This window comes from Mesoplodon mirus (genome assembly GCF_964341445.2).
Source record: "Mesoplodon mirus genome assembly, chromosome: 8".
Lineage (NCBI taxonomy): Eukaryota > Metazoa > Chordata > Mammalia > Artiodactyla > Ziphiidae > Mesoplodon > Mesoplodon mirus.
The window spans coordinates 38,492,958-38,505,416 of NC_138984.1; the positions used below are offsets into that span (position 1 = coordinate 38,492,958).

Sequence of the window (12,459 nt, forward strand, 5' to 3'; positions counted from 1 at the left end):
TTTTTAAGAGACTTGAGGGCTTCCAGGAGCCTTCAGACACCTATAGAAGCAGGAGGCAGGGCTGCGGTAAGTCAAATCACAACTATCATCTCCAAATCATTTGTTTTATCAGGAGCAGATGTTCGTATATTTGACTATAAATGTACCAGTTGCATTTTCATTTCTTTCATTCTGGAACAGCTAAGGAGCTGTCTCTTTTCCCAGCCTTTCCTCACTACCTTAACTCCTTGCTACCATTCCCTCTAGGCTGGAAGGACTATGGCTCTTTCAGCGTTAAGACTAAAAAGGATTTCCTTCTCTCAACTCCTCAGGGCCCCAGCAGCCGCCTGTATGGAAAGACTAAATTTCAAGTGAGCACTGAAATGGAGTGGTGCTAGCAATGGGGAGAGTCTATAACTAAGCATTTTAATTCAAAATACACTGGTGGGTATGTAGGAAAACCAGCTAAATGCAAACCATCAGAACCATTTAAATAATATTAATTGTAGCAATTTATCATACCTTGAGAGCGAGTTTTACTTGTGCAATAGCCCTAAGTTTATAGAGCCAGTTCTGACAAATGATTATACGTAAACATAAGATGACCAGTGGTGAGTTTCTTGGCTTTATTTTTGCCTCAGGCTTGGAAGCTGAAGAAACCAGCAATCAGGAAATGCCAATGTTGCAGACCAAGAAAACCCTAACAAAAGCCTAGCAAGACGGCACATATTTAGACAATAACTGTTCTACTCCAGCCAAACACCACCACAGAAAAACCTGTGACCTCACCTGGACCTACACCAGCACAGACCAAGTAGAAAGCCTAGATTTCCACCCTCACAAGGCTATACCAAAGGGGCCCAACACCGCGGCCAGGGTGGTGTCAGAGAAAGACAGTAGGGAACTGGGGATTTCATCCCCGTGGGCCAGTCAGAGGCTCCCCACCCTCACTGCACAGAGTTAGTGGAGATCATGTAAGAAGTTTGGACTTCACCCTCATCCGTCGTTGTTGTATACCTAGACAGCAGCTTCAAAGGAAAATCAGTTCTGGTAACATGGGAACATTTTTTTTCCTTAACTTCCTTTACCTGTTGAGTCATTTCCCTGCAAAACAGTATCTCAATTGCTGAAAATGAAGTTCCAAAGTGTACACTAAGGCATAAAAGGCCAGTGAAGCAAACCAATAAGGAATGGAAGTCAAGTTATTCTTATCTTCTCTTCAAAAATGTAATCACTAAATAAAGCAGCTGGGGGAATTAGAAGATTTGCCTACATGGAAAAAAGTTTGAATTGAGCCTCCATGTTTCAATCAAGTGTTCACTCTGTCCTCCCAGTTAAGCACTGCTGTGCCTGAGCCGCCAGGAGACCTGACTCTGGGCGGGCTAGCCAAGAACCAGCCACACGGACACCTGGGAAATCTGAAGTCCAGGCTTTCTAATGTAAGAATTTCTTTGGTTGGTTATGCGGAAAAACTGTTAAATACACACATTTCAACTCCTTTGTGTCTTAAGGGGGATACTAATCCTCAGGGACAGAGTCGTTTTCAACATGTTAAAGTTTCAAAAGTAGAACCACTCACATCACTGTAATAGATGTGGTTAGTAAAATGACTTTTTATTTAACACAAGAGAATATAGCATGTCTTCTAATTTCAGTAAATTAATAGAAAACTGAGACACACCAAATTTGGATATTTTACTTACGTTTCCTTTATTCTTTCTCAGACTACAGGCATAGTTGAATGTTTATACAGCACACACAAAAAGTGGGTTTTAACATTTCAATATTTTTTCCTGTAAACATTAGTTCCTTAGCCACATGTCATTCTTCTGAATTTGTTCTTTTGGGAAACCATGTGACTCAAGATTTTTCTCCTTGTCTAACCCCCTCCAAAAGTATTAGTTAAGATTCCCTTTTTTAAAACTTCCAGCTTTATGGTATAGCTGCAGACTGACATTTTATGTATGTTTCTCCCTTTTTTCCCACCTCTTCATGTAAAGAGCTACTGCCACGGACTTGAGTTAAAATGAATGGAATTCATACCTTATTCCAAAATATCTTCCAGATGAATTAAATATAAAAAACAAAACTATAAAAATACTGTAATAATATATGAGCAAATATTTAGAGCATAATTCAAAACCCAGAAGCCATAAAGGAAAAGACTGTGTAAATACTAACACTGCACATTTAAAACCTGCATACAGAAAAACACTCCATTAACATCATCAAAAGGTAAACAAAAAATTGGAATCAAGAAATGATCAAATAACAAAGGGCTAATATTCTAAGTATACAAAGGATGTTAATAAAAAACAGATGTACAACCTAGTAGAAAAAACTGCAAATGACACAAATAGGTAGTTTATTTTAAAGTCTTTTTTTTTTTGGCCACCCTGCATGGCTTACAGGATCTTAGTTCCCCAACCAGGGATTGAACCCCGGGCCTCAGCAGTGAGAGTGCAGAGTCCTAACCAATGGACTGCCAGGGAATTCCCAAGTAGTTTGTTTTAAAAAGAAACATAAACAACCAATAAACATGCCCTGGTTTAAACTAATAAAAAATTGCAAAACAACAAAAAAAGAAAATGCCATTTTTTGTTTTAAATTGGGTTAGCAGTTTTCAAAGATTGTTAATACCCAATGTGGGCCAGTGTGTGCAGCCCGGAGGGGAGCAGCCTTCTTATAACCAAGAAATAGCCTTGAGGAAGGTGGCCATGCCCCAAGGATGGTGGGATGGAAAGTCAGGAGGAGCCTGGGACACCAATGAAGGACCCTGGAGCCACTGCACAAGCCCAGGACTGCTGACCTCTGGCCTTGTTACAAAGAAAAGCAAAACCTTATTTGGTTAAGCCACTCCATTCCAACACATGCTGCCTAACACAATCCTACTCAACATAAGAATTAAAGAAGTCTCCCAAGCATAGGTAGCAGGCAATGTTCAGAAACATGAAATAGCAGATGAAAACAGAGAAGCCTGAGCTTTGGAGCCAGGACTGAGTGCAGACCCTGGCCCTGCTACTTGTTCCTGTGGACACTGAACAGCTACTTTGAAGCTCAGTTTACTTATGTGTAAAATAGGGATAGAAACAAACAAATTTAATTGAATGAGGATTTAGTGCAATTATGTGGGAAATGTACCACTGTTCCTGACACCTGGTTAGGTGCTCAAGAAACTGAAACCATTATTTTTTTTCAAAAGGTCCAGTTCTAAGTTTGCAAAGAAGTTCTTTTTAGTGAGGTGAACAATCCTATGTTTGGGGAAACTCCAGAACAAATACAGAGCATCTTTTAAATATGAATATAACAGCTAAAGATTTAAATATATTTCTATGTGGTAAATAAAAAGATTCACCACTACTTTGCCAATTATATTAGGTAGTTCACAGGGTCTCCAGAAAAGCCAGAGACCCAAGACCACATGCTAAGCAGCCAAGAACAAATTACGTCTGCAGAAGACCATGCTGCTACCTCTACAGGCACAGATCATGTTAAAGGCAGATATCCTGAATAAAAGGTGGAGGAGGGAGGATATATTTTAAGAATGCTTTTTAGTTTTCAGCGTTCAGTCTCGTCAGTGATGAAACCCTCCTCCTGAAACAGATTCCCTGTGAGAGGACGCAGGTTCACTCTCTCACCCATTCGTTCCTTTAACAAATATTTCTTAACTCTTGGTCAGTCTTGCACTTATGGAATCAATAGGCTAACAGAGGAGAAAGATAGTGCACGAACAGTAATAGAAATAATTATGTAATTATAGTTGATGGAAATACTCACAGGAAGTAAAATTTGCCAGGAGGGCATATAACAGACGAACCTAATATATTCCAGGTCAGGGAAGGCTTCCCTGAGCAAATGATATTTGATAAATAATAATATTCTAGTAATAGATTGTGTTTGTGTTATAAAATTATAAACATCATTTTAGTGAATTTTTAAAAAATACTTATTTATTTAGGCTGCTCTGGGTCTTAGTTTCGGCACGCGGAATCTTCACTGCGGCATGCGGACTTCTTAGTTGCGGCACGCATGTAGGACCTAGTTCCCTGACCAGGGATCGAACCGGGTCACCCACACTGGGAGTGCAGTCCTACCCACTGGACCACCAGGGAAGTCCCATAAGCAGATCATTTTAAACTTGAGGACCTATGAACTTCTCAGGGGTGCCCCAAAATATTTGAGACCTGTTAAAAAATACATTGGCTCCAAAATATGAAAACTGCCAAACTGAAATATTTAAATAGCTGTAAAACGTAATGTATATAAAAACGTTATTTCCTTTCATATTCATAAAAATGTCATTACCTTTGAACCTAACTAGCAGATTAACTTTTCTCACTTCCAAGGCATATGTGATGATGGATGAGAAACCACAGCCAATTGTAAACTAAGTGACCAATGGCGAGACAAATTCTTAAAATCAATTACAAAAAGCTGTTCAAATTTATATTTTTAATATACAAATAATACTTAATGTGAAATGGGGATACATTTTAATATATTTGGTCTTATGTGGGGTGGACTCTACTGCCTACAAAGGTCTGAAAATTGTCTGGTTTTAAGGTCTTGGGAAGCTCGGGACAAAGCATCTCAAACCTTGCAGAGCAGCAAATGGTGTGCCAGGACCTGAGTGAGATTGGGGGTACAGGTGGGCTCTTATCAGTAGGTCTAGGGTGTCACAGGCATTGGCAGAGAGTAGGAAATAGGGAACTCAAAGATGAAAAATTCTTCTTCTGCAGGTCGAGAGAACATCTGCATCAGGAGAAATCTATCCTATCTGTCGCTCTCCACCTGGCCTCCCTTTCACCATCATCACTGCCTTTCTAGGTCACCATCTTGGCCCCTTTTCGCACTCCATTCTGATTCTACACGAGTAATGATTTTTAATTCTCAGTGAGTATATGAGTCCTTGAATCTTACACATGAGTGGAGTCTGAAGAGTACAGAGGAAATGATATCTTGGGTTTGGAGGGCTTTGACAGCCAGAAAGACACACTTGAGAGGCCTCTCCTTCTGACACTTAAGACCTCACTTCACAGACGGTGGCCTCTCCTAACACCCCAGAAATGTGACACCAATCAATATGGTCACATTCTAATTGGCATTATCCTGCTAAATCTGAGCTTTCCAGTCTGTACTGATGGATTCTTCCCATAGTGATTGCTCTAGGGAACTGGTATTTAATTAAAATAACAAGGACTTAGTCTCTACCCTTGCCCTAAAAGTTGGCATCTTATTCAGAAATAGAAAACCCCACTCATTCCAGCCATAATCAACAACTAAGCTCATTTTGCCATGCACCATAACATGTCCCCTGCCCCAAGCAAGGCTTGAAAAACCCCTCCCCTCCTAACGCCCGCAAATCATCACCAAGTTATTTTAAATCCTTTTGTATTAACACATTTAACTATGTTCAGATAATCAAAATAACTATACATAAATACAGCACTAAACAAAAACCTTCATTAATTACTAAATAGACAGGTTGTGAATATAGCTTAGAAAAAACTTATTAATGTGAATAAGCAAAACGGATGTTTTCACAGATGCTGTTGCCAAGACTTACAGCTTCTCTAACTAGATATAAGGCATTAATATAAGCCATTATTATAAAACACAATTTGTATGTTATCCAGTGAAAATTTTTTAACTTTTTAGAAACAGTTTTCACAAAGTTAACACTAAAATGTAGAACTGAAGAACTAAAAATTGTAAGATATTCTAAATTTAGTTAGGAAGAAATTGAAAATCTATAGTTAAAGATGTACTTTTCTAAAGCTTATTCCTCTCCTTTTAAGGTCACAAACATCACATTTTCCTTCTTCTCCAGTAGTCTCATGTCTAACTTCTAGAAAGCAGTGCTCTTTACATAGCTGTTACCTAAAGTTTATTTTCTAATTTGCATCCAAAATCATATTCCTTAAAATGTTTCATCTTCCATCTCTCCTCTGCCTTTCACAAACTGGTAAGCAAGGTTTCTGAACCACGGTATGATCAGTTCTGTGAGTCAACTAAAAGATCATGCCAAAAATTTAGCTATCAATGGATCAATACAAGGATGTAGTAAATGGTAAGCTACAGAAAATGATTTCAAGTTCAACTTTTTCAGAGACTTAAATCAAGCATGTGTGACTGGGAGGCATAAAGAAGTAGATAACATGCAGGAAATAAAAAGAACCACCATCAGAGTAAAAATTAAGTCCATAGCATGCAGAACTTTTTGACATTAACAATATGAATTCAAGAGGACTGCTGTGGTAGGCTGAATAAAAGCCCCCTAAGACAAATATGCTACTTTCTATGGCAAAAGGAACTTTGCAAATATGATTAATGATTTTATTTTTTTAAATATTTATTTATTTGGCTGCACTAGGTCTTAGTTGCAGCATGTGGAATCTAGTTCCCTGATCAGGAATAGAACCCAGGCCCCCTGCTTTGGGAGTGTGGAGTCTTAATCACTGGTCCACCAGGGAAGTCCCTGATAAATGATCTTGAGATGGGGTAATTAGCCTGGATTATCCAGGTGGGCATAATGATGCAATCACAAGCATCCTTAGAGAGGTGGAGAGAGCTGTCACTACAGAAGAGAAGGCAATGAGATGATGGAAGTAGAGACTGGGATGATGGGGCCACAAGCCAAATAATACCAGCAGCCACCAGCAACTAAAACAGGCAAGGAACAAATTTCCCCTGGAGCCTCCAGAAAGAGACGGAAACTTAATTTTTAGCCCAGTAAAACTTATTTTGAGCTTCTGACCTCAAGAACTGTAAGAGAATAAAGCTGTATTGCTTGAAGTCACTAAGTCTGTGGTAATTTACTAGAGCAGACACTGAAAACGAATATCATCACTAATATGGTTCTCAACAATCAGAATCCAAGATCTGCATTTTTTTTGTAAAGTGTTTTTTCTTTTTTTAAAAAATATTTATTTATTTGGCTGCACTGGGTCTTAGTTGCAGCATGTGGTATCTAGTTTCCTGACCAGGGATCGAACCCGGGCCCCCTGCATTGGGAGCGCAGAGTCTTAACCACTGGACCAGGAGGGAAGTCCCTGTAAAATGTTTAAAAATATAAAAGCACCAAATATTTTTTAAGTGATTTAAATATTAATCCAAATCAAGGCAAGAACAATTTCTCTCTATAAATATACACCAGGTTTTAAAACATGATGACATTTTTTAGGGTAGTTAAATAAAGATTTACCCTCAAAAAAGATTCTATTGAATTTCTGGAATTGGGTGAAGGGGCTATCTCATTGCTAGTGCAATAATGACCATACCCAATGTTTCCTCTTCTCTGGGGTTGCCTTGTTCCTTGGACACCCTTCAATCTATCTCTGAGGGAGGTAGGGGAAATAGGAGCACAAAATCCTATCATTCCTACTTCATTTAACCCCTTTTAGAACAAGGTATAAAGCATTTTTGTTGTTGTTGTTTTTACAGAAACTAACATTTTCTTCTAGACACTAATAAGGAAAACCAAAAATATTAAGATCAGCAAATGCTTACAAAGATGTAGAAAATTCTTTTACATAAAGTATCATATTAAATGTTTCTTTGACATTGTTACAAAAAAAGGCAGAGAAAATCCTATTATCTGTGACAAACTACAATTTTTTTTTGTTTTTTTTGTGGTACGCGGGCCTCTCACTGTTGTGGCCTCTCCCGTTGTGGAGCACAGGCTCTGGACGCGCAGGCTCAGCAGCCATGGCTCATGGGCCCAGCCGCTCCACGGCATGTGGGATCCTCCCGGACCGGGGCACAAACCCGCGTCCCCTGCATCGGCAGGTGGACTATCAACCACTGTGCCACCAGGTAAGCCGCAAACTACAGTTTTTAAGTGAAGATTTACAATTGTTATACAAATACAGATGGCTTTCATGAGGTCCACTCAAAATAAAGTGGCAAATACACTATTTATGGAATTATAAACTGCTTTTACCAAGGTTTATAGCAGAAATCCAGATCAGGATAAAATGCTGATTTCATTTAAAAATGAATAAATATTTTACTAATTTTTGAATGGTGATGCTGTAATTAATCATGGACTCAACATCTGACATAACATTTGACATACTATCTTCATGGATATAAGTTCAGGATGTCAGTTGTATTTCTCTTTTGGAAATTTGGGTTATTATGAAAACTCAGTAATCTCTTTGCTTAATTACAATAGATCCTCACACTTGATATAAACCGTTGTATACTATAAAAAGAAATGTAAATAGCAGAAAAAAATCAAATAAATGAAGTATTGTAATTAGATTCTTAGCCCAGAGAAAATATTCATGCATCCCCAAATGTTAGGAGTGAGGGTCCTAATAAAACCTTTTAGATGAGGAAAACCAAAAATATTAAAATTTCACTTGGTAGTTATCTGGTTTTATAGTGTACCCTACACTAATAATGCATAGTTTTTCAGAAAAAACATTTGGATGTTTTGACAACCTCAAGTAAATTGCTAAACATGTTGTACCAATACATCCATAGTGTCTGCTTAGTGAACAATTAGCTGTATTCAAAAAATGAAAATCTTTCATGCCTAGCATGGAAGAACTATACCAAGAAACCTTTAGTACATTCAAGAAGTAGCTAAAAAATGAAGTATACAAAATGTAGCATTTAACTGTACAATAAAATTATAGGAAGCCTTTAGGAAAAACTAGGGCAAAGTACCCAGGGAAAAATTACTTAGTTCTATTACAATGAATTTGACATCAGTCAGTAAATGTGTCTGAGACCATAATACAGTTCTTGCTAACAATGCAATTAATCATAGACTTAAAATTTTATGCTGATATTAAAATTTTAGGGAACTCGTTAAAAATTTAAGGAACTCCCTGACAGTCTAGTGGCTGGGACTCTGTGCTTTCACTGCCAAGGGCCCAGGTTCAGTCCCAGGTTGGGGAACTAGGATCCCACAGGCTGGGTGGAACAGCCAAAAAAAAAAAAAAAAAAAAAAAAAAATATATATATATATATATATATATATAAAACTGAGAAACTTGTTTCTAGAAATACAAATTTAACACCTCAAGTCAGAGAAAAGAAAATGTACACACAAACAAAAGAACTATAATACCCATGGGAACATACATTATTAAAAATTAGCTACTTTCCCAGATATGATAGGGGAAAAAGAATGAGTCGAGTATATGCACCAAAATAATTTTATAAAAAGAAAATTTTAACTTTTGGATCTATACTGGGTAATCCAAACAAAAAGTGGAGCCTAACTTCCTTATTGCACAGAACTGTGAGTTTTCTATTCCCCCCTTCTTAGAACACGTACTTCATAAATCAGTGGTTTGCCAGGCTCATCAGTTTTTTTAATACCACCTAAGTACATACATGTATATTTTCAAAATTCTGTAATCAGTATTAAGGAAAAACAGTAACTGTTTCATTTAGGTCTTACCTAATGAAGTGAGTCAACTTTACAGTGCAAGAGTATGAATGAGATATCAATATGAATACAAAAGCAAGACTACAAACTGATGTTTTCTTTGGGGGATTTTTTTTTTTTATGATCAATTCCAAACACACAGTACAGGGAAGATGGAATGAGTAAGAAAAAAATCATATTTTATTTCCCTAGTAACACCGAGTTATATTATTCAAAATATGTTTCAAAATATTTAGCCAGATCACCAATCCCAGCCACTATCTTAGTTCAAATGTTCACTAAGAAAATAGTCAAGCAACAGAAATCCATTGTGAGACTTTGTCTAGAGAGAACAGCTACATTATATTATATATAATTTATTAACTTAGTAGTTTAGTCTCTCAATATTTAGCAAGTTTGTGTAAAAATTACTATTCCCACTGGTTCATAGTAACAATATAAATGCATCATTTCAAAGTCAATATTCCTTTCACTGTGAACATAAAACTTCTTAAAAGTTAGTTATGGGTTGGGGTAATGACTGGCTGCTGGGATAGCATTGTTCAAAGCCAAATATACTGGCAGGATTGGAAGGCATAAACATATATACAAACTATCAGGACGCTACTGTTTTCCACATTTTTGCTGTACATACTTGTCTCATAATATGGTATAAATTACTTCCTCCAATTTGAAAAAAAAATCAAGATGACCACATTTTAATCTTCATTTGAAAATAACCCATTCAAATGAAAAAGAAGTTCGTTTGTTAATTCTGTTCAAAAGATGGATTTAAATATTTTCTTCACTACATGTACAATTTTTTTTTTTACCCTTAGTGCCTTGTTACAACCAGTTTAGCAACTAAGACCTCCAGTGCTTTTGTAAAATATTGCATTCAGTAGGTAAGATTGTAAAATCTACAGTTGAATCCTTCTTAAGACACTGAATTATAACAAAGTCCAAAAAATGTATGAGCACTCGGCAATACCTTTGGAACCTGTGAATTATTGCAAAAAATCTTACATGTGCATATAACTCAAACATAAACTTTGTGGGGAAGGGGTGTAAAATAAATACTACAATATTTTTCAACTCTATTTAAGTGCTGCCTAGATGGTTAGAAGAAAAGATTAATATTACTAATAGTAAGAGTCAAAATATTTTAAAGACTGTTCTCCAAGTAGTTAGAACAATTTCACAAAGCAAATATAAGCACGAGCCTATGCCAGCACATTTTTTCCTGTAGTGTAATTGCTAATATGAGGTATAATCTGTAGGCAATTAATACAAATATAAATAGGTATAAGCCACCACTAAATCACAGTCTGGTGAAAAGCTTCTCAGGTAATGTACTTTGGGGAGAGAGTTAAGGAAAATGAAGAGAAGGGAAGGACAGGGCAGGTTTCCAGTGGGAACATCAATTACACGCTTTTATCATTATCATCTTGTATGTAACAGTCCACTGAACAGAAAGATAAATCCTTTCCAAGTATGCTGGTCTAGAATATACTTTATGTAGCATAGTAAGATTATTTAAGTATTACTAATGCTTCATTTTCATTTATATTTGGACATACACATAATCATATATATATATCAAAAAGTATAAACAGAATTTAAAAACACTTTTATCTCACTTTGGAAAACTTAACAGTTAAGACTGAACTATGTGCTACAGAATTTTCTAGAATATCAAAACTCAGGTATAAAACCAAAGGAAAACATTACTATCTCTCTAGTAAATGGCTTGTGTGAAACCTCAAGCTCACTCATCTTTTTCATAGACGTGTTTATTTGATGAGGATTGTGATCCAATGATTGTTTAGCAGCAATTTTACCAAACTGTAAATTCTTTTATTAACGGGCATTATAAACAGATAATACTAATCTTATTTAAAAACGATGAGTGCCACACCAGTGAATATACAACTCATGAATAACTTAAAAAGTATCTCCCATTTTAAAAGGCAACACTCAGCATACAAAAACCTATACTAAACAAAGAAGCTATACTATGGATACGTGATTGATGTGTCTAAAATGATATATATACAGTACATAATTAATGTTAATTATGTGATCAGTACATTTTTTTCTATACGATTCCCTTCACGCTTCACTTTCCCCAGAAACTGAATTCTGAACTTCTTCTTCTAAAATTGGTACAATCAGGTTATCCTTGGACATCAAATTATATTTCATCACAAATTTAGTAAACCGATGACACAAAAATGTTTCATTCTGTAGAGAGGGAAAAAAATATGTCATTTTTTACTCAAAACCAAATAAATGAGACATAATATCAACATTTATTATTGTCATTCTGATAAGAACATATCAGGACAATTAGTGAAATATACTTACTTCATATTCATCAAATATCTGCCGGTGATGAAAATAAGCATGTGAAAATATTCTGTAAATCCTACGGCATACTGATCCTAGTTTTGCTACAGATGATTCCTTTATGCTAACCCTAGAAATAGATAAGAAATCATAGATTTATAGAGCTGGACAGATCTTAGGAACAGTATAGTCCAATCTTCTCAATTCACAAGTGCAGAAACTGACACCAGAGAAAGTAAGTGACCAGGCCAGGTCACAGCACTAGTAAGTGGCAAGGGCAGGACTAAAACCCCTGCTCTTCACTCCTGGGGCAGTGCTCTTTCTACCTAACCACACTGCCCAAGAAATTCAGTATTATAGTTCTGAAACTTTGCTAAAGTTTAATGCAATTAAAACAAATCCTGACACAACAAAACTTACTAAAATATATGTTTATGACATTAACACTCTGTCCACTAGAGCTAATTAAAACTACTGAAAGAATTATTGTTTTATTCTACAGAACTCAATTCTTTTTCGTGTGTGTGTGAGAAATAAAAACTGCCTACATATTTCTGATTTTTAAAAAAATGTACATAGGATACCAAGGCAAAAACCGTTATTTTTTACCTATTTTATATGAGCCCTTTGAAGTTAGTGATATTGGGGCAAAGTCTCCAAATCTATCCACCTGGTAACAAATATCTTAATAGAATAAAAGGCCAGTCACAAACCTCACCAATAATATATTACAGTATGCACACGCT

At 36.3% G+C, this 12,459-nt stretch overlaps 1 protein-coding gene across 3 annotated transcripts in view; it reads right to left on the bottom strand.

Annotated features, from left to right (window-relative positions):
* Nucleotides 1-9,543: 9,543 nt before the first annotated feature.
* The window catches only part of LOC309809542 (MOB-like protein phocein), a 40,006-nt gene continuing 37,090 nt past the window's right edge, over nucleotides 9,544-12,459 (bottom strand). For all 3 annotated transcript variants that reach the window (XM_082630722.1, XM_082630720.1, XM_082630719.1), the window contains 2 exons: nucleotides 11,732-11,843; nucleotides 9,544-11,608 (listed from right to left, as the gene is read on the bottom strand). In XM_082630722.1, coding sequence (XP_082486848.1) covers nucleotides 11,477-11,608; nucleotides 11,732-11,843 — 244 coding nt within the window. In that variant the 3' untranslated portion in view covers nucleotides 9,544-11,476. The remainder of the gene's footprint in view (nucleotides 11,609-11,731; nucleotides 11,844-12,459) is intronic.